Below are 27,246 nucleotides of genomic sequence, written 5' to 3'. Positions count from 1 at the left end.
CGGTCCGTTAAATTTTGGTCCGTGGCGGAAAAAAGGTTGGGGACCGCTGCCTTAAATGAACTTATATGAACATGCCAAAAATAATTTTCACTGGTCTAGTTTGCTTACTGCTCTTTCAACTCTTCAGTGGTTATTGTCACATAATGACTGTTGCTTATGATTACCTAACAGGGTGTGGCTCATTTTTACCCACTGTCACACCTTAACCATTAACCCCTACTGTAGTCCATTTTGTAAATTTCAGTCATTCTAAGTGTGAGTGGAGGATTATCACAGGACTTGTTAATCACAAGTCAGCAGCCAATGACACACTCCTGCGCCCATCTGTTCATACTGTCTTCTTGTTTGCACAGGCCGGTATTACATCAAAAGGGATTTTAGTAAAAACTGCCATTTTGGGAGTAATGGCGATCCTGACATGTGCTGTTACAGGTTAACCTTGCATGCCTCTCCCCACTGTAGTAGATCCAGAAGAAACAATTTAATAGACAAATCCATTTTATTATATACATAAAAATGAATTGGTTTACAAAAAATAAAAAGAAGACGGCAATACTTTTCTTAAGTTTTTAAAAAGAAGATCATGGATTAAAAAAAAATATATATATATATATATATATATATATATATATATATATATATATATATATATATATATATATATATATATATATATATATATATATATATATATATATATATATATATATATATATATATATATATATATATATATATATATATATATATATATATATATATGAGCATGTTTATTTACAGCACAATGGACAGTGTGTTCGCCACCATCTGAATGGCCCTGAGGGGGTCTACAATGTCTTTGAGCTTATCTCGCCTGAGAACCCAATCTGGTGCAAACCTGAAAGAAAACAAAAAACTTTTAGTTATCTCTGGAAACATACAAGCACACTTTCAGTATATTATGTAACTCAGGAATATCCATACTTTGGTGCAGCGCGGGATTTACGAGGCGTCACTGGAACGAAGAAGCTCCCGTTGATCGACGCGCTCATCTTCTGCTTGATGATTGTTCTTTCTGTGTCCATCTTGTGTTTGCGAGCAGTGAGGCGGTAAATACTGTGGATCCTATCCAAGACCTTGGGTAGCTTTTTGACCTCCTAAAGAAAATACAGTAAGCAAAAATAGTTAGCATTTTCTCTTGTGTAAAAATATCATTGATATTGGTATTTATGCACTCGTGTTATCCGTTTGTTACAGTGTCTACGGACCTCAGTGCGTTGCTTGTCCTGCAGCAGGAGCGCAAGAAGGAAACAGGCCTTAGTGAAGATGCTTCCACCCTTTTCTGCCACTTTATCCCCTGCCTTCTCCCGGTATCTCTGCAGCAGGTCCAGCAGCGTCTCCACAGAGTTTTCCACTGAATACACCGCCTCAATGGTCTTGTGGTACTGAGGAGGGAGGGGAGACGATGTTAGTCCTGCACACTTAAACAACACTAACGCATCCACTGTTGCATGTTCTATTTTGGCTGAAAAAGACAGAAACACTCAAAAATAAACACCACCCTCGTCCACTTTGTTCTTCATATTTAATGCTTCACGCACACACAAAAAAGTGAACATAATACATGTTTTATCTGCTACATATCCACATAAATGGTCACTTTGCAGTTAAATTAGCTTTACAGAAAGCAGTTTCTTATAGATTGTAGATGACATGTAAGGCCTTAAGCAAAGCTGTTAAAGCCACAATCATGAGACAGCTTCCATGCTGGTAATCTCATTTCATTAAACACTGCACAGAATGATGGGAGGTGTAATTTCTCAAAACTAAGCAGGGATTAGTTTGTCCTATTGTTTGATGTTTTAGAACGGTACAAATTAACCTGTTTTTGTCAAATGAGTCTGGTGGCTTTTGTGAGGGAACATATTTGGATCCAAAAGCTTTACATTCCCATACAAATGTTTTGCTGCTGCCCTCATCCACAGCAGTGAAAGCTTCTCAAAAGCACGGGTGTGCTGACGGTCATTTACCATAGACAGTATACAGATTACAGGTTTATTCAACCCCCACTTGTCTAAACAATCCCTTTCCAGCCAGAAGATTCAAAACAAATAAGTAAGATGTCTGGGTCTACCATGCCAACATGTTCCCGTCACAGTCAGGCAGATTATGTTGCAAGAAGAACAAAGTTCACAGCGAGAAGAGAGAAATCGATAACAGCAAACAGTCTGACAGAGGGTCAGATCTATATACAGGAAATGGGAAATGCTTTTAGAGAAAACAGGAAAGCTTGATAACACTTTAGTTCTGATATTTTCAGACAACCAGAGTTAAGTGATAGAGCTCTTTAAATGCATCTTCTCTGTGTTCTTGCAAGTTACTGTTTAAAATAATGCAACCAAAAATACTGCTGAATTTAAGAAATACTGGATAGTGATGCAGCACCAACTTTTATATACTTTTATGTACCTTTATATGATGACACAAAATGTCTAGCCATGAGAATACTGTATAAAAGTACTCTGCATTTAATATATCTGTACATAAATAAGTATTTGTTACCACCTTATATTACAGTCACACTAAGGAAAACAATGGCTGGCCCAAAACCATTGTGTAAGTGTGTGATAGGTTGGTTGCTGTAACTAGGGATGTCACCAGAACCAATATGTGTTGTATCACTTCCTACCAAAATTCTGAAAATGTGAGTAAGGACTGATTTCCCAAAAAGCCGTATGCAAGCATGTTACTGTACTGTACTGAAATTGTGTGGCCTAAGTGAACTAAAAGAATAGCTCCCAGATCAGTTTGAATAGATCAGCGTGAATGCTTTTCAATTAACATTACAAACATCCAAACCATTATCCTGCTTTTATTATGCCAAAATGTAAATTACCAACAAAGCTGTGAAATCAGCTTTGTTCCACTGGCTAAAATGTTTGCAATGGCTAACATTAAATGCTTATGCTAGTGTAATATAACATTAGTAGGCTATACAATGTTAACATTTTAAATAAATGATCTGCCAGTGTTTTAAAAATGACTTTAATGAGGCAGTTTATGGTCGAGTATGCGAGATGTCACTTCAGATCATTTCTGTTTTGGTATCGAATTGGGCTGTGAGAATTGTTCAGTTCTACTGCTGTTTGTACCGACTACTAATGTCCAGTATCGTGACACACCTAGGTGGAAATACTTGTTAACTTTTGCCTAATGTGAAGAAATTCAATGCAACCAATGGGAAACTATAATTTCTTTCTAGTCACAAGGAGGTTGCTGTCCTACCCTTAGTCTTAGGTGAAATCTGACACTGACATTGTTAAATATGCTGGAACTGAGGAGTGGAGGAGGTGGAGATAGCAAAATATAAGCTAAAACATCTCCTCCATTTCATGTGTCTACAGACAGTTAAAACAGCTTAATCTAATGTTGGGCCTGTAGGAAAACAAAAAATAAACAACTGTCTACCTTCAGCTTTAATGTCACACTAAACTAATTAACCGGTTTACCTTTTATGTTTATAACCTGAGAGTACCGGATTACTTCATGAGGAAGCATAAAATACAAAGTGCTGTTCTGTGTCTGCAGTACCTTGGAAAGGTTGAGAAGTATCTGAATGGAGAAGGTGATGACGTCCATGCAGGGGACGCTCCTGTTACAGCAACGGATTAGTGTGAAGATGACGTTAGTGGCTCCGCTCTCCACAAGCCGCTCGCAGCACTCTGGGGACAGCCTGGTGGCGGTTTCTGCACACGAATGCAACATGCAAACACAGAGGCACGCACAAAGAGATTTCAGCCAGGACAAATCATAAGATGCACTCTTACATGAATAAGAAGTATGCATTTTGGCCAATTAGGCACATATATATTTACACATTTTAAACTATAAAATATTTAATAGATTTGGGAGTGATTGTAGAAATAGTCCCTAAAATATTACCCACCATAATTCAAAGACCAGAAGTGGGTTTTGATTCTACACATCACACATTAGAAAGACAAGAAACACAAAGAAATGCTCTAGTAGATACGTCTATGGTATCAATTTAAATACTCATTCTCGAGTTGTCCATTCACTCATTTATAATGGTCCTCAATGTTAAATTGCACAGAATATCTCATCTAAAGATTATTAGAATGAGGAGAAATATCAGCATGCAAGAGGTACAAGTACAAATCAGTATTGAATATCTGCCATCTTTGGGCCCTCAGGCAACACTGCTTTAAAACCAAGCATGGCTGTGTCATGAAATCATTGCCTGGGCCCAGGAACACTTCCAGAAATCACTGTTACTTCACAGTGAAAAGTAACTATATTACTGGGACCATCTAAATGTTTGGTAGGAACTACATGCATCTTCTGCCTCTCATAATGATATGTGAAATAATTCGTCATGGCTCACGTGTGCTCATTCACTCAGTTGAAAATAATGTCTGATCGTAAGCTGAGTAAACTATAACTTGCATGGCGTTTGTTCAGTGCTGTGGTGGGGTGAGCCAAAGATATTGTCATTAAGCTGTTTAGTGTTACATAAGTTGCCACATCTAAAGCTGTGGGATGACTTGCAGGGAAAATGCTGTTTAAAACTATTTTTCCATTTTTGTACTCAGCATGAGGGGAAACGAGTAGACAACAAAAAGCCTTACCAAGATTTTTCAAGGCCTCCAGAATGTACGAGAAGTGTTTATAACGAAGAAGGTAGTCCAGTGCACATGAAGTTTTATTGCACAGTTTGTCTTCCTCTCGGACACTGGCAGTGACCACACGTAAGCGGTGCCTCAGCTTTACAATCTTGGGATTGTCATTCAATCTGCGGGAGCAGTGTCCTCTCCACAGAGCCTAGAAGGAGAAAGTGGTTAAAATTAAATTAAATTAAAAACAAACAAACAAAACAAAAACTCACATTAGTTTCAAACTGTTGGAAAACTAAATAAGTTAACAATTTTCAGGGCAAAATGTGTATAAAATTATTTGATTTCCATCAATTCATAGCAAACATTTTGCTAGTGTAAACTGTTATTAGAAGTATTAAATATTAACAGCAAAATTAAAGAAATGATCCCAGCAAGGCTGTTACTGCCTTACTTTGTAGGTTGTAACAACATTTTGCTGACTACATTGTCAACAAATATCAAAATGATGAGGATAAAGTAAAGACTGGATAACAAGTTGTTGCTTTTAATTTTGGTAACACTTTAAAACACAGCCTGCAACTAAGGGAGTGATTCCTCCATCATTAAATTGAATTTCAATTTATTTTTCTTTTAATAACAATGTCATTATAGTTACCTACAAAAACTCAGGGGTTGGGAGAAATCAATTTTATTTTTAAAAGATCTGTCATACTCACAAACATGATGAATATTAAGAAAAGATGTAAAAAAAAAAAAGAAAAAAAAAGATAATAATAATAATAATAATATACAAAGGCACAATTAATCTACTCCATACTATGACATGTCCATAGAACAGTACAGTTTATTTATGATGTAAAATTGGGAAATTGCTTGTCCATAAAATTTCCGTGAAATTGGGCAGTACTTAAAAGTATAAATTGTCTTTTTTCCTATAAAATACCTTAAGTTATAAAATTATTAACGTTACTTATGCATTACATAAATTCTCCTCTGTAATTTGCTATATTATTGTAGTCAAGGGGTTTGTGTGTCCCAAGAATTCCAGGGGCTATGCACTCGAAAGGCCTTTTGCCCCTGGTAGGATCTCCCATGGTAAATTGGTCCTGGGTGAGGAACCAGACAAAGAGCTGTTTAGAAGACCGTTATGTGTACACAATCAAGGGAACAGTTCACCCTGCCTGGGATAAGGTTAGTGGAGCTCTGCCCTGGAGCCAGGTCTGGGGAGGGTACCTGAAGGAGAGCCCCTGGTGGCCTGGAGGCCTGACCGGACGCAACCTGGAGAAGGCAAATGAGCATTTCCTCCTGTAGGCCCACCATCCACAGGAGAGGGTTGGGTGCTATAGGGGTTGGGTGCAGTGTGTGACGGGTGCCAGTCAAGGGAGACCCTGGTGGACCCTGGTGGGCTGATCCCAAGCTACTGAGGCTGGTGAAACGTCAACTTTCTGGTGGAGGAGGAGCATGAGCTGGTGTGTGAGGTTGAAAGGTACCAAAGAGATATAACCGGGCTCACCTCAATACACAGCTTGAGCTCTGGAACCAGCCTCCTGGACAGGGGCTGGATTCTGTCCCAGCTAGAAGTTGCTTTTGGTGACAAGCGGTATCTTGGCATGTCCTTGGCTGGCTGCCTGTATATTGGAGTTTTTTTCCCCCGGTAGACGAGAGGGTTTGATTCCTTGGTGTGTTGCTTGTTAATATGAGCCATTCGGCCCTTATACAACCGTTGCAAGAGCTTGGTCCACATTACTGGCAATAAGTTAGATTCATTCCCAGTGGGTATTGGATTCTTCCAAGGGTGCCCTTTGTCACCAATTCTGTTTATAATTTTTATAGACAGAATTTGTAGGCATAGCAAAGTGGCAGGAGGCTTTCACTTTTGTGGTCCCAGAATCTCTGCTTTTCATTGATTATGTTGTTCTTTTGACTTGATCAGGTCTGTCGCCTCCAGCTGACACTGGCCAAGTATAAAGTGGTGGGAATGAGAATCAGCACCTCCAAGTCTGAGGCCATGGCCCAAGCATCTTGGGCTCTTGTTCATGACTGAGGGGAGCGGGACACGGACGGGTCTATGGTTGCAGTGATGCTGAACCGATCCGTTGTGCTGAACAGAGAGCTGAGAGTAAAAGTGAAACTCTCGATTTACCAGTCAATCTACGTCCCTACTCTCATCTATGGTCACAAGTAGGGGTGGGCGATAGAAACGATATACGATAGAAACAACATAAATTTGGCCAACGATAGAGATTTTGACTATACCGCTCTACCGCATGTTGATGATGCCTGTTTTGGTTGAAAGCATCGCAGCGGCTACAACCATTATCATCTGCAAATTATGCCAGGCGACAGTCATAGCAAAGAGATGAAGCACTTTTGAAATATGGGGAAAGCCAAAAACTGCGCGTCCTCCACTTCCGTAAATTTGATTCATTTATGTTGAATTCTCTCACAGCTGTTCCTATCCCCATGTTGTTGCAGTATATTAATAACTAACCTATTGTGGATGAAAAGTCTCAGTTGTTCTCCTGACTGAAGTTTGGCCCGTGTATAGCATCCTGCCATGCGATTGCATTCGTCCCTGACCACCAGAATCCCTCACGTTAACTTTTATCGAGTGGAAAAAAAGTTGGCGTTCATCCTCCAGCTTCACTGTGCTAATGTTATGCTAACATAGCTGTGTCGCTAGCAATCACGTAGCACAACATTAAACACCAGGTAGTCCAACTTCAGTAACCCTGCAAACGCCACTGCTGTTTAGTTTTCTGTCTTCATTTATGTTGGAAGTGGTAGCAGAGCTGTACGTTTTAATTAGTTTCAAAAATCTCTGTCAGAACATGGTATGAAATGTTTAGGTGGAAACTAGCGAGCTAACTTCCTGTTAACTTCTAACTCCGTTAAATTTAAGAAATTCTGTTTTCATGGAAGCCTGGATGTTAAACTTAATTGTTACACCTGGTAAAGCAGCAACGCTGATGATTTTATTAAAGATGAAAGAATTTAGACCGTTTTTAACGCTCAGTGTTCATTTGACTTTGGGACCTGAAGCAGAAGGAGTTTTGGACCCAGATTACTCCGCGAAGCTCCTCACTATGGCAGCCGTAATGCTCTGACAATCCATCAAGCAGTGCGGCTTACCAAAGTTGTACTAAAACATTTTTAACAGATTTCTGCACGCCCAAATCGGTTTGAGGTCAGTAAGCACAACCAGAATTCATACATAAGGCACACTCTCGATTTTGGAGAAAATGAAAGGATTTTATGTGTGCCTTATAGTGTGGAAAATACGTTATACAGAAGAAAATAATATATTGCGATATATATCGTTACCGCACGTGCTTCAAATTATATCGCGATATGGATTTTAGGCCATATCACCCAGCCCTAGTCACAAGCTCTGGGTAATGGCCTAAAGAATGAGATCAGGAATACAAGTGTCAGAAATGAGCTTTCTTGGAATGATGGGTGGCCTTTTTACTTAGAAATAATGTTACTGTAGAGCCGCTATACCCTCTACAGTAAAAGGAGCCAGTTGAGGTGCCTTATCCAGGAGGCATTCTTATCCAGGAGGCAGATAAGAATGCCTCCTGGATAAGGTGTTCTAGGTCTGTCCCACCAGGACGAGGCCCCGTGGCAGACTCAGAAGATATTGTAGAGTTTATATCTCTTGCCTGGCCTGAGAACATCTCTGTGTTTCTCAGATGAGCTGGAAGAGGTGGCTGGGGACAGGGGAGTTCTGTGCATCCCTTTCTTTGCTTACCTATGGGTTGTCATATAAAGTGTTACCTATATTTTCTTTGTAAAATTAGGCCATGTTCGCAACAGTCAGATGTTAAAAACAGTCCTCCTCCTGAAATTGTTTCCCAGTTATAATGTCATGGACTGATCATTGTAGAAAGAAAAGATTTAGCAAATCTTTAATGGGCTGTTCTAACTGAGGTGACTGAGGGTTGAATGAACTTTGGACACCTAAATATAGACTGAATTGGAAATCTGCGACTCTCCCCTTTAGAATTACAGGCAACATCTTTACCACACTCAGCACTGACTACGGTACCTGGGCCTTGAGAATACCCTGCTGAACCCTCTTCTGACGCCTGAGGAGGAGGAATTTCCAGACAGCCTGCTGGATGACAGTCGCAGCCTTGTGGCGACGAGCTAGCCAGTGCCTGACTGCTCTCTGAGCTGTAGCCACCTTCAGCTTGTACTCCAGATAGCGTCTTCTCTGTTGCCTCGCTCTCACCAGTCGCTAAAAAAAAAAAAAAAAAAAAAAAAAAAAAAAAAAAAAGTCAAGATGCCATTTGTAAAAACTGTTGTACTCTTCAATAGATGTAGCACTGTGGATGTTTTGTGACTCTACCTGTATGGTGATAACAGAATGGATCTGTCTTTTAGCGGACTCCAAAGCCCAATGAGCTCTGAGTGCTCGTTGGATCTTTATGGCACTGAGATGGTGAAATATGGCCGACGTAAAACGTAGCATCCTCTCTGCACGAGCGGCCTTTAGTACCTGAAAAACATTGGCTTACATTTAACCAGCAACTTTTTTTTCCCCTCCACATAACACATTGAGACTGCTTACTACAAATCACATTTCAACACTGTGAGACTCCAAACAAGCTGCAGTTCCTCTTAATTACGGTACTCTGTTTATTTTTGTACTGCAAATGAACTTTACCTGCTGTCTTGCAATCCAGGCTTGCCAGTGTTTCTGAAGTGTGATGGCAGCTTGCCTCACTTGGCTGTATTTGCTTCTCTCCTGCCTGCCGAGCTGCACTGCTCGAATCCTCTGCTGAAGTTTCACAGCTGCATCTTTCTTTCTTTGGAAGATACGTCGTTCCACCAAACATTTCCAGTATGACTGGATTACAACAGCAGCATGATTTTGTAGGCTAACATCCCTCCTGACGCGCCAGCCTCTCAGTGCTGCCTGGAGAACTATGGCGGATTGTTTAAACTTCAAAAACTTTGCTCTTTCTTGCCTCTGAAGAACACGAGCCCGATGACGTCTCTGGATGATGATGGCAGATAGACGCATGGCCTGGAATTTGACGACTTCTCTGTGTTTTCTGAAGGAAGACTGGATCACAGTAGCAGCTTGATGCCAACGAGCAACTTCCTGTCTGACCTGCTGCCCTCTGTACGCTGCCTGAAGAACAACAGCAGCTCTGCGCAGTTTTTGATATGTTTGCAACTGTTTCTTTGCTGCTACAGAGGCTCGATATCTTGTCTGAAGAGTCAGGACAGAGGATTTCAGAGTGAGATACTCTCTGTGTTCGCAGTGAGCTCTGTAAGCTCTCTGGATAACACTGGCAGCTTGATGCTGTAGTTTGATCATCTGTCTGGATTTCATTCCACGATATGCAGCCTGTAGAATGATGGCAGCTTTTCTAACCTCTTGATAATGTTTCACCACAAGGTTTCTGGTTCTTTGAGCTCTGAACCTCTGCTGTAAGACACAGGTTGCCCAGCGTTGTTGCCTGAACTCTGATTGAAGTTTATATCTCCTGAAGTTTGCTTGAATGACAGTAGCTGCTCTGTGCATCTTGGCAATGTCAGACCTGACACGATGACCTCTGAAAGCTGCTTGTAGGACCACAGCAGAATGTCTCATTCTTAGGAAGTTTTCCCTTTCTTGCCTCTGAAGAACACGAGCCCGATGACGTCTCTGGATGATGATGGCAGATAGACGCATGGCCTGGAATTTGACGACTTCTCTGTGTTTTCTGAAGGCAGACTGGATCACAGTAGCAGCTTGATGCCAACGAGCAACTTCCTGTCTGACCTGCTGCCCTCTGTACGCTGCCTGAAGAACAACAGCAGCTCTGCGCAGTTTCTGATATGTTTGCAACTGTTTCTTTGCTGCTACAGAGGCTCGATATCTTGTCTGAAGAGTCAGGACAGAGGATTTCAGAGTGAGATACTCTCTGTGTTCGCATTGAGCTCTGTAAGCTCTCTGGATAACACTGGCAGCTTGATGCTGTAGTTTGATCATCTGTCTGGATTTCATTCCACGATATGCAGCCTGTAGAATGATGGCAGCTTTTCTAACCTCTTGATAATGTTTCACCACAAGGTTTCTGGTTCTTTGAGCTCTGAACCTCTGCTGTAAGACACAGGTTGCCAAGCGTTGTCGCCTGAACTCTGATTGAAGTTTATATCTCCTGAAGTTTGCTTGAATGACAGTAGCTGCTCTGTGCATCTTGGCAATGTCAGACCTGACACGATGACCTCTGAAAGCTGCTTGTAGGACCACAGCAGAATGTCTCATTCTTAGGAAGTTTTCCCTTTCTTGCCTCTGAAGAACACGAGCCCGATGACGTCTCTGGATGATGATGGCAGATAGACGCATGGCCTGGAATTTGACGACTTCTCTGTGTTTTCTGAAGGCAGACTGGATCACAGTAGCAGCTTGATGCCAACGAGCAACTTCCTGTCTGACCTGCTGCCCTCTGTACGCTGCCTGAAGAACAACAGCAGCTCTGCGCAGTTTCTGATATGTTTGCAACTGTTTCTTTGCTGCTACAGAGGCTCGATATCTTCTCTGAAGAGTCAGGACAGAGGATTTCAGAGTGAGATACTCCCTGTGTTTGCAGTGAGCTCTGTAAGCTCTCTGGATAACACTGGCAGCTTGATGCTTTTGTTTGATCATCTGTCTGGATTTCATTCCACGATATGCAGCCTGTAGAATGATGGCAGCTTTTCTAACCTCTTGATAATGTTTCACCACAAGGTTTCTGGTTCTTTGAGCTCTGAACCTCTGCTGTAAGACACAGGTTGCCCAGCGTTGTCGCCTGAACTCTGATTGAAGTTTATATCTCCTGAAGTTTGCTTGAATGACAGTAGCTGCTCTGTGCATCTTGGCAATGTCAGACCTGACACGATGACCTCTGAAAGCTGCTTGTAGGACCACAGCAGAATGTCTCATTCTTAGGAAGTTTTCCCTTTCTTGCCTCTGAAGAACACGAGCCCGATAACGTCTCTGGATGATGATGGCAGATAGACGCATGGCCTGGAATTTGACGACTTCTCTGTGTTTTCTGAAGGCAGACTGGATCACAGTAGCAGCTTGATGCCAACGAGCAACTTCCTGTCTGACCTGCTGCCCTCTGTACGCTGCCTGAAGAACAACAGCAGCTCTGTGCAGTTTCTGATATGTTTGCAACTGTTTCTTTGCTGCTACAGAGGCTCGATATCTTCTCTGAAGAGTCAGGACAGAGGATTTCAGAGTGAGATACTCCCTGTGTTTGCAGTGAGCTCTGTAAGCTCTCTGGATAACACTGGCAGCTTGATGCTTTTGTTTGATCATCTGTCTGGATTTCATTCCACGGAAGGCAGCTTGTAAGACAACAGCTGCATTTTTCTTAACACTCAGGGCATGCACCTCTGCTCTCATCTTTTTGTTAGCTCTGTAGCGTGTTTGCAATACAGTGGCTGCCCAGCAGAGTCTCTTGTAGTTGTTTTTCTGCTGGTACATTCTATACTGAGACTGAATTGTTACAGCTGCCATGTGCTCAATACACAGCCGCTTTCGAACTACATATCCTCTGTAAGCTGCTTGTAGACAAACTACTGCCCTTCTCTTTGAGAGATAGTCCAGCCGTGCTTTTCTTGCCAGGGTTACTGCTCTGTACCTCTGCTGACAGGCCAAAACTGCCACTCTGACAGCCAGGAAGTTTTTTCTATCCCGGATGGCCAGAAACTTTCTCTGAATGACTGAAGCAGCTTGGTGCATGTTTGCAATCTTTCTCCTGGCCTTGTGGCCACGGTATGCTGCTTGGATTACTATGACTGCATGTTTCATTGTTCTGTAACTCTGCATCTGTTGATCCATGAGCCGTTTGGCCCTGTACCTTTCCTGAATAATGATGGAGGCACACTTAAGGGCAAGGTAAGCCACACGCATTCTGTGCATCCTGAAGTGAGCTTGGATTGCTCTGGATGCTTTATGTTGCCTCTTCAAGTCCCGCCTTTCTCTAAATCCCCGAAACACAGCTTGTATCTTAACAGTCGCCTGCTTAAGTTTTCTGAATTCATTTAGCTGCACCCTGCACAGCAAAAGAGCTCTGTATAGGCTCTGGATGACAATCGCTGCACTGTGAAGCAGAAGATAACGTTTCCTACATAAAAACATCCTGGCTAAAGCCTGAATGACAGTCGCTGCCTGGTGCTTTTTCTTCAACTCTGCCCTAACTCTCATCCCTCTGAATGCAGCTTGGAGAGTAATGGATGCCGCTTTCTTTTCTAGGTATCCTCTCCTCATCTTCCTTCCAGCCAAATAAGCTCTGTAATGGCTCTGTAGAACCACAGCTGCTGCCCTCTTGGCTCTGTACTCTGCTTGCACTTTGTGCCGACGATAACAAGCCTGTATAAAAGATGCACACTGATGCCACTTTTCTATCCTCTTCCTGTCCACTCTGCCTCTCCAGTTAGCTTGCACAGTGAGCACAGCGGCCCTCAGAGAGTTATATTCATTATTTGTCTTGCGACTCAAAAGTGTTGCTCTGTACTTTTGCTGTATTAGAACTGCAGCTCTTTTCAAGATCAGGTAGCGCCTATGGGCAGCGTGCTTCCTAAAAGCTGCCTGGATCACAGCTGCTGCCCTGTCCTGTTTTTTCAGAGAGTCTCGAGCCACTTTCCCACGATACGCTGCCTGTATGGTAACGGCCGCGCGTTTCATCCTGACAAACTTTTTCCTCTCCGCGTCTCTTGTCATGGAAGCTCTGCACCAGCGCTGGATTACGACTGCAGCACACCTCATTTCCGACACTTCTTTTCTGACAGCGTGCCCTCTGAAGGCACTCTGGATGACAACAGCTGAGTGGTGCTGCAGTTTTAATGTGAGAAAAAGGCGCCTCTGTGCAAGGCCTCTGTACTGAGCCTGAATGAGGAAAGCACTTCCCTTGATCTTTCTGTACTGATTGAGACACTTTTGCATCCTGTACCAGGACTGGATTCTCACAGCAGCGGCAGTTCTTTGGGACATTTTTCTTCCGTACCATTTCTTAAAAGCAGCTTGTATCACTCTGACCGCACAGTTTTCCTTTTGTATTTTCTGAGCTTTCCATCTTCTATAGCCTCTTTGTATTTTTACCACAGCGCTCCTTAGTAAGAGATAATGTGCTCTGTCTCTTTTTGAGATGGCCCATGCTCGTGAGTACTTCTGAATGACTGTCGTCGCCCAGTAGATTTTCCCATAAGCGGAGGCCGCCCTCCTCATTCGCCATTGTGCTTGGACAACAATGGTATGATATCTGAGGCACTGGTAAGCCCTCATAGTTGAAAACATCCTCCACTGAGCCTGCAAGGACAAGATAAGACCCATTTAATTCAAAGAACAAAAACACGTGGTAGCTTCATTATGCTGGATTTATCCTTGATATGACAAAACAGTAAAATTATCCAAAAAAAAGAAGTGTAATCACAGTGTTTACTAGACAGCACATTAATAGATGATCATGAACATCAAAATGTCCTTGAACAAAGTCATTCACAACTAGAAACAAAGTCAGATTAACCATCACCTGAGAAGCTGAATCTAGTTAGATTCAAAAAGCCAAAGCCATATGTGACTTTGTCAAACACCACTTCTAACCCTCAGATATATAACGCACATACACACCTGGATGACGGTTGCTGCTTCATGCTGCATAGCCCGAAGTTGAGCCTGTTTTCTAAGTCGCAGCTTTTTGCGGGCTGCATAACCTCTCCATGAGGTCTGGATGACAACAGCAGCCTGGTTCTGCCTCTTAGCTCTGCGCCTCTGAAGAAAATTCCTCACAAATACTTGGATTTTCATGGCAGCCATGTTTCTTTCCTGCATGGAAACAAGAAGCAACATTAAACTAGAGCTGGGCGATATGAGATTTTTTCATATCACGATATGTTTTTTTCATTTCAGGCGATAACGATATCTATCACGATATAAGCCAAATAACTATATTTGTAAGATTTAAATGTGCCGTTGCTCACAAGTAAAATGTGAAATAATCAGCAGCTTGTTTTTATTTAAATATTTATTTCCCATAATAAGTTCGACAGGGTAGATGTACTTAAGGAACATGAGACTTTTTCAGATAAATAAAGGCAAATATTACAAACTACACAAAAGGCAGCCGCTAAAGCGTTTAAGTTTCAAAATAGAACAAACGAAACAAACTAAATTGTCAATTCCACTTAGAAACAAAATATTAATTCTAAAAATAAATCTTAGTTTGTTTTACAGAAGAACAGACAAAACTGACTAACTTTTGTCAATATCAAATAAACTGAGAACTAAAAGGAAATTCTCAATCTCTCCTTGTTGTATAGCTTAGCTTTTCAAACAGTTTTAACAGTTACTTTAGTCTGACAAAAGCCGAATGACGAATTAGCGCTTCCAGTCAGAGACTGAGGCTACATCCACACGTACACGGGTATTTTTGAAAACTGAGATTTTCCGTTTTCGTTTTAAAAAAAATAATCCCGTCCGCACATAAAGGCAGAAATGAAGAAAACGCTGCTATGAACATGCCAAAGCAGCAGGTGGCGCTAGATTCCTAACCGTGCAGAAATGTTGGCCAATCAGAAGTCTAGAAGCCTCGGTGGGAAAAAGTAAACCAAGCTGGGGCATAGAAGCAGAACCGAGTCGTAAGTGTGGAGGGACAGTAACTGTGTGTATATGTAAGCATTTAAACACTGCAGAGAGTAGAATTAACAGTATTGTAGAAATTCATTTCACCGAAACAATAACGTGGCGCACAGTGTGACGCATGCACCAGTTTATTGTATTTCCAGACTTGCTTTCGGCACAATTTACAGTGCACGCTACTCTGTTTTTTGTCAGACTTGAAATAGCCGAAATACCTTCACACTACGGAACTTCTATGGCTCTTCCGTTCGACAATCTCTCCGGCGTTGGAACCATCATCTGTTTTCTCTTCGGTCACGCTCGGTTGATTTTTCTAGTCGGCACACTCATTTCCTCCATTACGCGCTGGCTGCTTCCCAAACAAACACACGTGCGGCTTGGCACTTGTGCTGTACGTTACAAGTCACGCGACGTGACGCTGCGGCTGTCATTGGTTCGGCTCTGCGCTACTTAATTTGGATTGGCTGACCTTTTTTTTTTTTTTTTTTTTTTTTAAGAGGACAAGAGCGGCGAAGTCTATCGCGATAGTTTAATTTCTCTATCGAGTAAAAGTTATATCGCGATACATATCGTTATCGTTCTATCGCCCAGCTCTACATTAAACACATTATAACCTTCTCTACAGAGGTTACTTTTTTGGTAGCATTTTGTAAGCGTATCAGTCTGCAAACATGATGGGTGTAGAGTTAACGATCCTTTAACGTGTGACTTACATCCACCAACGTCTTCAAGGTTCATTTATTGACAAGTACACCTCAAACACCCATAGTTACCCATGACCAATATTAGGCCAGTATCAGACATAAAGGGCTAAAGGGTCTCATTAACACTTGACTTAACTGTGAGTTTAATTTAAATGATAAATAAGTAAAAACCACAAACCTTGTAGAGTTCTAAATCTTTCTTGAGCTTGTATTTCCTCCAGGCTCCCTGTATGACCCGCGCAGCTCTGGTTTCGTCCCGTAGGTCCAACAGGCGAGCGCACAGGAAGGACAAGTACGACATCACCACCTGCAAGTCAGTTTACGTGGATGAAGACAGTGCTGCATTCTCTCTCACATTTTGGTACATTAAATATCTTTACAATTGAGGCGTTAAAAGCCTTATTTTACCAAATCCTGAGATTTTAAAGACAAATGATTGCAAGAGAGTTTGTCCTCATGAGGGCGGAAATTTAGTCAGGTTACATGGGTGAGGCAGCCACAAAGTCAGCCAACTCCTGTAAAGTGAGCTTAATTCATTTAAAAGCCAACATCTGTCACAGAGCTACTGAATCAGAAAGCTACATTTGTATTATTGTTTTTACACATGATCATTTATACATCTGTAGCACAAGACTGCAGGCAGGGAATTAGCGGGGGAATAAGCTTAGTGTAGTGTTGGGAATGTGTTTCTCTTTGTTAAGTACATATAAAACACACTGAATGTGGATTAATAATCAGTTGTTATGAATTTCACCAAAAACAATGTTCTGTGTTCCTGCAAGCTATGACACACCTCCCACCTGGTCTCACCTTCTCATTGGGGATAGTGTTGGACATGTCGGCCGGGTTGATCATAGCGGGCACACCGCCCAGAAAAGACACCGCACTGTTGACCAGTTTGAAGTTGCTTTTCTCGTTCTTCAGTAGCTCTTTAAACTCCAGCGATGGAGAATCAGGTCCTGTTGGCGAATAAATAGATACTGTCAGTAACAACTCTCTTTTGTATTGTGTATGTATTTTGATGTTATGACATCACGAAGCTGAGGTAACCGTGACTTAAAAAAAATTTAAAAATTAAGATGTAATGTAATAAACATACTGTGTTATTTATTTGTTACATTTCTTTTTTTTTTCTTCTTCTTTTTTTTTTTTTTAATAATTCAGAGTTCCTTTCATATTCACCGTTTTCATGTTCTGACAGACTACAAATGTCTGAGGTACAAACATCCAAGTGAACTTTTTTTTTTCCTCTTTAAATCCCCCCCGGCACAGATGGTTGCACTAAGGTTGCAGCACACAGCTGACATACCGTTTGGGCCTGTGGGCAGGGACTCAAAGGAGCTGTCGGAGTCGCTGGCTGAGCAGCTGAGCTCCAGTCGGCCTCTTGGTGAGCACTCGACAGTCTGAGTGGTGCGGTGACTGACAGACGCTTCTGGCAGGAGACCCGGGTGGTAGTGGTGGATAAGGTAGCACAGGACGCGGCCATCCGAGAACGTCACGGTGAAGTTCTCCACCTGCACACACACACAGGCAGAGAGAGACTTTATTTATCGTTTCCAACTAGAGTTTTCTGAAAATTTCTCTCTCTATATCTATATATTACAATGTCAAGGTTGCGTTTTGTGGCAAATATGATAATTCCAAAGGTCAGCAAAAACCAACAAACCTGTCATTTTGCATCACACAAATATCATTTATATTTACAGTGTTGTTTCGTTTTGTTCTTCTGAAAGCCCTGAGATGCCACCAAAAAGCATATTTAGGGTTTAAGCTATAAAAAAAAAGAAAAAAAAAAATAGACATTGAAAGACGTTTTTCAACCACATCCAAAATTTGCGGGTTTTGGGTGCTCTAGCAATGTAGCCCACCACGAATTCCATGGTTCAGCTAAATGTATCCTTGTTTGGATAACTTGCCTACAACGCACATTGAAATGGGTAAACGCCTACACTGCCTGGGTGAAAATATATCTTTGTAACATTGTATAAAGTAAGTCACGTGAATGCACAAGGTTATCTTCCATGTTCTTAAAATCTGTGTCTAAATCATGATGCGGTCTTTGCAAAGGAGTTAGAATACATGCATTGCAAATAAACTGAGATTTAGTAGCCTAAAGTAGATAATTTATTTATTTACTTTATAAAAAAAATGCAAACAAGAAGCTGCAAAGATTATAAAAAGATGAAGATGATAAGCAATGAGGAAAAGTGTGTAGATATAATCTAAAAGCGACACAAAACAATGACCAAAATCTACTGTATTACAGCTTTGTAAGATCAAGGTAACGTTTTATTTAGTGTGCATCAACCTCAAGTTAAAAAAAAAAAAAATGTAGTTAGTGGGCAAAGTGTAAAAGCAACCAGTAAAAGAGATAAAACTTAAACAAGCCTCAATTAAATCAGTTTAATTCTGAATGTGAAACTATTTTCTTTGGTTTCTTAGCTAAAATTAAACTATTTAGTCTCACCTGCAGGTTGTAAAAGTCACAAACGGAACGGACCCAGTCCATAAGCAGGGTAACTTTGGTGCTGCCATGTTCGTACGGGACTCTGGTTTTTGCAGGCGTCTGCCGAAGACCCCGATCGGCCTTCAGAGATGCTAGCCTCCGTTTAGTCCTCAGGGTTTTCTTCAGAAAGCCAATCTCCTGCTTGAGCTGATCCTCATTCAGAATCACCTCCACCTGAACATATGATGCAGTAACACCATATCAATCAACTCTCTTCACTTATTGGGATGGGGGTTCTCAAATGGGGGAAACAAAGGCATACACACATGAAATGCAAAGATGATTTTCCACAGCAGGCTCAGCGTCTTTTCTCTGTGTCCATCCACAATGTCTCTTGAATCAATGGTTGAGCCTGAAAATAAAAACAAAACATTTAAATACCATCAAAGCAAAGTTCTGAATTTTCTTTTCATGTAAGCTCAATAAAGTTTAGTAAGAAAGAAAGTCAGCAGACTACAAGGTGATATAGAACTTGTTTACACTCAAGGCAAAACTATAGCAGTGAGATTTCCAAAGAAAGTGTCTGAATATAAAACACAACGAATATGTTCATATCTTAAACAGTATATACAAATTTGATTTTCAGAAATTGATTAATTACCACGTTCGTCCTTCAGGTCGATCCCTTTGCTTTTGAGAACTTGTAGAGCGACATCGACGTTGTGGACCTTCTGCAGGCGGCTGATGGCCGGGAGGCGGAGCTTCACAGATAAAGTCCAGTCCTGGACAAGGAGCTCCATCACTCTCCTAAAGCAAAAAGATGATCCTTAGCTTCCATCATCATCATCATCATCGCTTCAACTGATTTGTCATGCAATGAAATGTTTATGTCACACATTTAAATCCCACAGCAGCAGCAGCTGAACATAAACGAGTATCTAATGAGAACCTGATCCACACATACAGGGCTAGTCAAGGTCAAATCCAGCTTTTGCCAATTTAAATCTGGCTCATGTCAATTTGAATTCTTTAAATACATTTAATTAAATGCTGTTATAACCCTAACTACATGTTGGCCAATCAGAGTACAGGACAACATTAGGGGCAACATACCCACTTGAAATACAGGATATTTAAAAAAAAAAAAAAAAAAAAATACCCATGTAATTACAAAACAGAAAAATATGTAACATTAAATTGCATCATAACCTGTAGGGAACCTGACACAAATAAAATGGAGTCAAAGATTTGCTCTGAAGAAAAAAAAAATTTATTTAACAGACTCACAGACACAAACTGAACCACTGTCAGGGCTGTCAAAGAGCAAATCCTTCAGTGAGAAATTAAGGAAGGAAATCCCCTGTCTGAAACCGCCTTGTCTGAGAGTCCTTAGCTCCCAATTCCCTTGCCTATCTGAGCCTGACCTCTGAGAGAAGCACACACGCATCTGGGATCCGAGCATCGCATTAAAATTCATGCCGACACACTCACACTAGACGAACGCCACATTTTAAGTCAACTGCCAAATTCTTCACAGCGAAGTCGAACTCGTCCAGGGGCGTCTGAACGTGGGAGACGGGTAACCCGAGGTAGCTGAGGTGCCGCGGGAGGATCCCCTCTCCGCTCAGGAAGTCCCTTGAGAAGGCCAGCAGCAGGTCTTTACTTGCCTGTTAAATAAAAATGTAAAAAATTGAGCAGTACATAGCACGACAGAGGTTAACACAAGCCAAAAAGACCAGAAGAGGGGAAACTGTTTTTCATGCTTTTATTTCAGTCACTCTTCGCCTCCCTCAGTAAAACCTCCCTGGATCGTCTCCAGCTTGTGCAAAATGCTGCTGCGAGGCTCGTTACCACATCCTTCGAGACCTCTAACGTCACACCTCTGCAGATCTCACTGTGCTGGCTCCCCATTAAATTTCGAATTCAATTCAAACCTCTAGTTTTTATCTTCAGGCCTCTTCATGGTGAAGCATATCTGTACAGAGATTAACTTTTCACCAGGACTCTTGGGGCGCCTGATCAGAGCTTATTATCCATCCCTAAATCTAGAAGAAAAACTAACTAAAGCTAACTGAGCCTTTGCAATCGTGACCCTTATTCTTGAAATCTCTCTCCTCGATTCTTTGATCCATGAGCTCAGTATACTCAAAAAGCAGTTCAAGACTCATCTTTTTAACCTATTTAAGCTTTTTTTTCTTTATCATCATTCCAAAAGCACAATGACATCATATGCTCTCCCATTCAATACCAAGAAAAGAGTAACTATCTTAAGCTTTTATTCAATGTACAAAAATTGTAATTTTCCACAAATGTTTGTTGGTGACACATTGTGTCTCTGGCGTACCTTGAACTCAGCATCAACACAGAACAGACAGGGGTCGTGTTCAATGAGCCGGGACTCTTTGGCTTTGTCCAGGAAACACACGAGCAGCAGCAGCTTCTTCAAAGTGAAGCGGGACAGCGCCTCCTCGTGGCCTAACCGAGAAAAGGTAAACAGGCATTCATACAGTGACAATCAAGACAATTTCCAGTTTACAAAGGAAATCTTATTTTGATCACAAGATATCCTTGTTTTAAAAAGTAGTCTTTACACTCCCAAGTTGTTTGAATTATTTAATTGCAAGTGGGATTAAAAAGGAATTCCAAACATCTACAAAATCAGGAAAGTATTTCCTTCATCCTTTGCTCTGTCATCTGTCTTGGGCTCTTCAGCATTATGTTCCCAGATTAATTTTAGGAATAAAACAACATTAGAGGTTTTGGGACATTAATCCAATGAATCCAAAGTGATCTTTAAGCCTCATGAGAACTAATCACATTCAAAAAGTAATCGGTTACTCAAAGTGAAGAGGGGAAAAGAAAAAGTGAAACATCCTGTTTTTCACCTGAGTGTTAATCAATTATGTTTGTGTTTGGAACATTTGAATAATCATGATCATCCAATAATCATCACATCAACTGAAGCAACTGCAGCTGCACATTTCAGACAGTTATAGATCTGGCAGCATAACATTGAGCATCATGCACACTGTATCTATATTTATTATTTAGTTATATTTATTTGGTTGTGCTGCCCATTTCCTCATCTATTTTACTTCTTTTTTTTCCTCGGTCTAATAATATAAAGCACATCTATTCCAGTGCAAAATGTCATTGTTGTTGTGTTGTTAGAAGGAAATTAAAAGTTTGAGTCAGCGAAGGAATAACAAGAAGTCGGTTAATTAAGGTTGCACTCATGCCCAAGTTGTTAATTTTCTATAATAAAGTGTTTCTGTCTGGTGATGATAAAGGCAAACCGAGACTTGTGCTACAGCTCAAGTGGGAAATTCAAAAGCAAACCTGGGCTGATCAACACACAAACAATGCCCCATTTTTAATTACTTTGAATTCAATTAAACTAAAAGTCTCGGCTCTCCTGGTATTTCTATTAGCTCTGACGCTGACCCAACATCCTCTCAAATTACCATCTTTGTAAAGGTGGGGCACTCGGGGGTGTCTGAACTCTGCAGCAATGTCCGGGTTCCACAGCAGTCGCTGGAGGATGAACACAGCCAGGCCCAAGGTGTCGCTGTTGCTTTCCAGTGAGATCAGCTCTCCGTAGATCGTCTGAAGATGAGCAATATTCAGGGTAAAAATAAATAATAATAACATTGTTGGAAATGGCAAACGCTGAACATTAGAAGAAAACATGTGTCAGAATACCTCAAGTCCGATCCGTAACCACAGAGGGTTGTACGAGAGGAGCCAGTTGAGGACTTTTTTACGTTCACCTGAAAGATGACACGAACAGGCCTTAGTGACAGGAATCTCAGAGCATTGAGCTTTCATTAAGCAGGACTCTTACCTATGTCCTTCCAAAGGTGGCGGTCCTTCCTGACAAGCAGTCGCCGGGCCTCCACCTCCAGTTCGAGCCTCTGAATGGCCTTGACCATGGCGTCAGATGTGAACAGCTGGCAGGCGGAGCGACGGAGGCGATTTAGCTTGCGTCTGGCTGTGTAAGTGCTGAAGGACATCTCCTCTTTGGTGGGAGCTTTGGGCACACTATACTTGTCGTCACCGCCCATAGCAAGGGACACAGCATTTACTACACGAGACACAAGAGGAGGGTACAGATTTAAGAGGTTAGAGATATTTAAGGTGTTACCATGATCTTCTCATGTTTGAGCCTGCTGCCTGTTACCTTTGGCGACTTCGGTGTTGACCTTAAAGTCATCTGGGGTGAGGACGTAGTTGATCCACCATGTGAAACCCCTCTCCTGCTTCTCTATCCACCTCTCGTCGTAAAACATGTTCTTGGCAGCAAACGGCATCGGGTGTCTGGGTAGAGCTGAAAGAAAATAGTACAAAAACAAAAAACAAACAAATTAAAGATAAAAGCAAATCACAAAGCTCATTTCACAGTGTTTATGATTCTTCCAATGTTCACACACCTGTTTGTGCAGGCTTAATAAAGCTCAGCTTCGACTGTGCCACAGCGATTACTTTTGCTGTCTTCATAGAGGGAGCACCAGGTGCCTTTCGAGATGGAGCACCTGTGAACAACAGAAGGAACTGTTATTGACGCCATTATCCTCATCATCATCAGCTGCTCCCTTTATGAGTCGTAACAGGGTATCATCCTTCATTCACACACGTATGTTCTATCACACTTCCACTGACTTTCACTCTTCTTCCTTCCCTCAACTAATCGCAGCAGATCGCCGAGCCTGGTTCTGTCAGAACTTTCTTCCTGTTGAAGGGGAGTTTTTCCTTCCCACTGTCACCAAATCCTTGCTCATAGTGAGTCGTGTGATGGGTAAAGATAGTTGAAGAGACTCCTATCTGACCATACCTTTCAGCCACCCTGAAATTCCTACATGTCTTCATACATGTCTTGCACCACCCTCACATACTTCACTTTGACTCCTGACTCCCACATAAATGACCACAGTTCCACTCTTGGCACACAATCACATGAAGTATTTGGTTCTTTGCTGCAGTTAAACATATATTATGTTATATGTGTTATATTATGCCCTTTTCCAGCTCCATACTTTTATCTTTGGACTCACACAGATCAAAATAATCTGTGTTGGTCTTATGGCTGTGATGGAGTAGTCAATTTTCTTTAAGGAGGATGCTTATTGAATGAAGTGACTCAAAGCATCTCTGATAACCATAATAAGAAAAAGCTAAATGATTGACTGGCAACCTGTCAGCCTGGCATTCACCCTGTGACAGCAGGACTACGTCCATCCCCTGCAACCCTGAACTGGATAAGTGATTAAGATAGATGATAGCACTTCATGTCACTTTATAGGCTAAACACACTCTTTTCCAATCCTTTTAATTAAGCTGTTTTGTTTTTTCCCCACCAATGGTACATTTCCTATCAAAGTCAAGGAAAAGAGTTTTTAGCTCGTACGAATGACTTGTATGCAAGCTAACTTATTACTTAAAACTTTAGCCCTGAGTTGTACGAATATCCATTTTTGTAACAGTGCAGAAAGGATTATAAGCATTATTTAACCCCAATTTTTCAACATATTCCTGTATACCTTGTGAGACTGCTTTGGAGTGTGGTAGCTTAGCCTGGGCGGGAACTGCAGACTTCATAGTCCTTAGAGATGATGCGGTCACTGAGCGAACTGAGCCTACGGGGAGGGATAGAAATTGCATCAGACTTCAATAAATCCACAATATAAGGACATTAACCGTCAGCAGGTTATTCACCTTCAAACTGCCAATATTACAAACACGGCCTGAAAATAACACCCCGTGCTCCGAGTCCAGCACCAAAGTTTAAAATAACGATATCTTTTCCGTTCTTATTTTATTTTACAACCCTGTGACAGACTGAGAGAAACTCCAGCTTCCCATGATGGATGGCTAAATTTAATTTTTTCTGTCTGTCATTTAGCCCTTTGTTTAGGGAATGAAATCTTTTTAAAATCAACTGAACTGTCTCTGGTTTTGTAGCCAGTTTGCAAAACTGATGTGACAGATAAATATCAGCCAGTGACATCCACTAATAATCAGTCAGCAAGGACAACATCGGCTGATACCAACATCAACCGATACTGGCATGAGCCATATATCACTATCACCAGCAACCCTTTTATTGAAAGTGAAATAAATAAATAAATAAATATGTGATACAAAAAGAAAACAAATGTGTTGAGCATAAGTAGCTTAAACAATTCAAAAGGAGCTGATTTAAAGTTTGTGGAGATATAGTCTAGATTTTTTTATTCCTCCTCTCTCTGAACATAATAGAGCTGTTAGTATAAAGCATATCTAAAACAGCAGACACACAAGCTACAGCCTCCAACTCAACAAAGACATGAACAACCTTCTTGAAGGAGGCTCACCTGATGTTCTCTGCCTTTGTGATGCACCTCTCCTCTCCTGGACTGATCGGGAGGGCTCGGTTTTCCCAGGAACTACCTTGCTCCTTTTTACCTGCTTGGTTTTCCTGTCATCTTCACTCTTCCCATCAGTTTTCAGAAATTCCTCACTCTTCCTCTTCTTGCTCTTCGCTACTACGTTAACGGGAAACAAGTCTTCCTGAACATGAGGAGGTGTAAAAACTGCTAGGGGCTGCTCGTACACTTTAGATTTTGACAAAAGGTCATGATGATGAGGAGAAGATGAGCTCACAGGTGTTGGAGAGGCGACGGTAAAAGCAACAAGAGCAAGGACTGAATGAGGTGGGGACGTTACTGAGAAAGAAAAGCGAGAAGGAGCCACAGGTGGAGGGGAGGAGACAGGGAAGGTGATGGGTGCAGGTGAGGCAGCGAGCCTCGGGCTGGTGCTGGAGAAGATAAACTCTGGGACCTGAGGTTTGTCATCACACGGGCTGATTCCTTTGTCCGAGTCGATGACAGGAAGGCTAGGACTTTCTGGACCTGACTCACACGGACAGCTGCCATCAGACAGCTCCAGCGTATTCTGCAGGAGCCTTCGTCGTGACTTCTTTATTTTCCTTCCACTTGAACCATTTGCCTCCACCGGTGCCTTACCCTTTGTCACTGTGGCAGAGGTGAAAGAACCTTTTTTTGTCCCTTCAGGAAGTTTATCAGCCTCCGAAACACACAGCTCTCTCACTTTCTCTGCTTTTTTGCTGACAAAGAAAGTAAGTCTGGGCTCGCTGGACTCTGACAGCTCAGGGCTACCAGATGACGCTTTGAGGACATCTGTGTCAGGTCGACAGCCGTGTTTTTCACTGTTAGATTCGAGCGAATCTGAAAAGTTACAGCTCGAATTATTATCTGGAGGGCTGGTGTTAACATCGATCAGATCAGAGTCGATGAGAAACAGGGCCTCTTTCAAAGACGGGAGGGGGCTTCTAGGTAACTCACTGTCAGCAGCAGCAGCTGCAGACTTTGCAGTAGCAGGGAGTGGGATTTCTGACTCAATCCAAGGCATGAGCTTCTTAAACCTCTCTGGCGTCCCAATTGGCGACAGCGTCCTGTTGAGGATTTTGGTAAGATCTTTGTTTTCAGGTTTTCCTGCAAGGACATCTGGGCTCGCGGACATGCTACCAGAGTCTACCACCTGTGCAGCCGGGACAAGCAAAACCAGCGGAGAGTTCCTATTAAGTTGTTGGACGTTCTCCTTTTCTGGCAAGACCAGAGACTGTTGCTCCTGGCTCAGATTTAAGGCTTTCTGCTTGTCTGATTTCAGGCAGCGATCCCCAGCGGGGCTGTGCTTGATTAGGGACCTCTCTATGGCACCTTTGCCCTCGTTAAGTGAAGCGAGCGGGCTGCGTGGCTTGTCTCGTTTGTACTGTGGATTTCGAGACACTTGGAAGGTTTTATTGGCAGCCATCTTGAGAGGGGGGTGCTCGACCTTCCTTCTGAGTGTTGTCATTTTTTCACCCTCTCTCTTGCTTTTGATTGTGTCCCATAAGGTCTTCTGAAAACACACACACACACACACACATTTTCAATGATGTGTAAAGTTGCAGCCTACAAAACAAATCATATAAGCTAGGCCTCCAGTTAAGGCTATAACTGCCTCATAATAATCAGACTAAAGAGTCATACCAGTTATTACTGAAAACATACTGCAAAGTGAAGGCGGAAAAAAAAACTTCAGCTATCTGAGAGTAACATTAGCTGTAAGAGCCTCCGTGTAAAGCTGTGGATGCTTACCTTTTTCCTTTTTGGTGCCTCTGCTCTCCCCAGCAGGACAGCCTGGTGTTTGAGGACACCACTGGCATTTAAGACGATTAGCTCTCTGATCCCACCTTCTTCGGTTGGCGTCCAGGTCACCACCAGAGTGAATGAGCCCCCAGGCTGGAAACAAGGACCGACTCTTATAAACAGAAATCTTTAAGAGTGTATTTAATGATATGAAAATCCCCGTGGATTTTGGAATCTGGTGTGTGAATGGGTACTCGTGTATTTTCTGTATAAGCTAAAACATACCTGGATTTTGAACGTGCTGCAGTCCACTGAAAAGCCTTTACTTGAGGGGATCTTATCAACAGAAACCTCCGCTGCAGCATACTCTGTAGGGTTCTCAATCCTCAGAACAGCCGACTTGGAGGTACCCAGCTTAACCGACCCAAAGGTTACGAAAGGAGCCTTTGAAAACTGGATCAAACTCAGGACAGGAACATCGTTCTCTTTGTCTGTGTAGTCTCTCCTTGTTGGACTGAAGTCCAAAAATCCTCTCTGTCCCGAATGTACGCCTTGTGCCATTTGTAATTAATAAAGTCAATCTTGTAGCTTATAAAATGAATTAGAAAAAAACAGCTTAGTTAACATTAATTACATGTTAACTGTTTCCAAATGGCCGTTTAGACCCAACACTTGTTAGCTAGCAAACGTTCACTCTCGCTTCCTTCGACAACACACTGACAGACAATCT

At 41.9% G+C, this 27,246-nt stretch overlaps 1 protein-coding gene and 1 long non-coding RNA gene across 2 annotated transcripts; one reads left to right on the top strand and one right to left on the bottom strand.

Annotated features, from left to right (window-relative positions):
• Positions 1 to 753: 753 nt before the first annotated feature.
• On the bottom strand, positions 754 to 27,246 carry aspm (assembly factor for spindle microtubules). Its single transcript, XM_026146828.2, has 26 exons — positions 26,802 to 27,246; positions 26,526 to 26,669; positions 24,741 to 26,286; positions 23,928 to 24,023; positions 22,821 to 22,922; positions 22,571 to 22,717; positions 22,235 to 22,474; positions 22,093 to 22,160; positions 21,855 to 21,996; positions 20,735 to 20,865; positions 19,882 to 20,057; positions 19,052 to 19,197; positions 18,717 to 18,802; positions 18,412 to 18,624; positions 17,254 to 17,458; positions 16,755 to 16,903; positions 16,123 to 16,251; positions 14,233 to 14,427; positions 9,289 to 13,911; positions 8,971 to 9,120; positions 8,668 to 8,859; positions 4,629 to 4,821; positions 3,571 to 3,725; positions 1,248 to 1,424; positions 964 to 1,136; positions 754 to 877 (listed from the first exon to the last, which is right to left on the bottom strand). Exons 1-26 carry the CDS (start codon positions 27,075 to 27,077, stop codon positions 775 to 777), a joined length of 9,957 nt encoding a protein of 3,318 aa, XP_026002613.2. The 5' UTR covers positions 27,078 to 27,246; the 3' UTR covers positions 754 to 774.
• On the top strand, positions 1,009 to 1,549 carry LOC145421350 (uncharacterized). Its single transcript, XR_013902684.1, has 2 exons — positions 1,009 to 1,150; positions 1,237 to 1,549. It is a non-coding gene; the product is annotated as an uncharacterized LOC145421350 (long non-coding RNA).

The sequence above is a fragment of the Astatotilapia calliptera genome, chromosome 17 (genome assembly GCF_964374335.1).
Source record: "Astatotilapia calliptera chromosome 17, fAstCal68.1, whole genome shotgun sequence".
Taxonomy (NCBI): Eukaryota; Metazoa; Chordata; class Actinopteri; order Cichliformes; family Cichlidae; genus Astatotilapia; species Astatotilapia calliptera.
The sequence above is the reverse complement of the archived record's forward strand: the minus strand, read 5'-3'. Positions and strand labels throughout refer to the sequence as shown.

Bases quoted from the DNA above. Each gene is read 5' to 3' on its own strand.
- aspm (XM_026146828.2), bottom strand. From the start codon at position 27,077: ATGGCACAAGGCGTACATTCGGGACAGAGAGGATTTTTGGACTTCAGT. The intron at 20,058-20,734 runs GTACGCCAGAGA...TTTATTTAACAG, and splicing joins GTGTTGATGCTGAGTTCAAG to GCAAGTAAAGACCTGCTGCT. The intron at 1,425-3,570 runs GTACTGCAGACA...CTCCCTCCTCAG, and splicing joins TACTTCTCAACCTTTCCAAG to TACCACAAGACCATTGAGGC.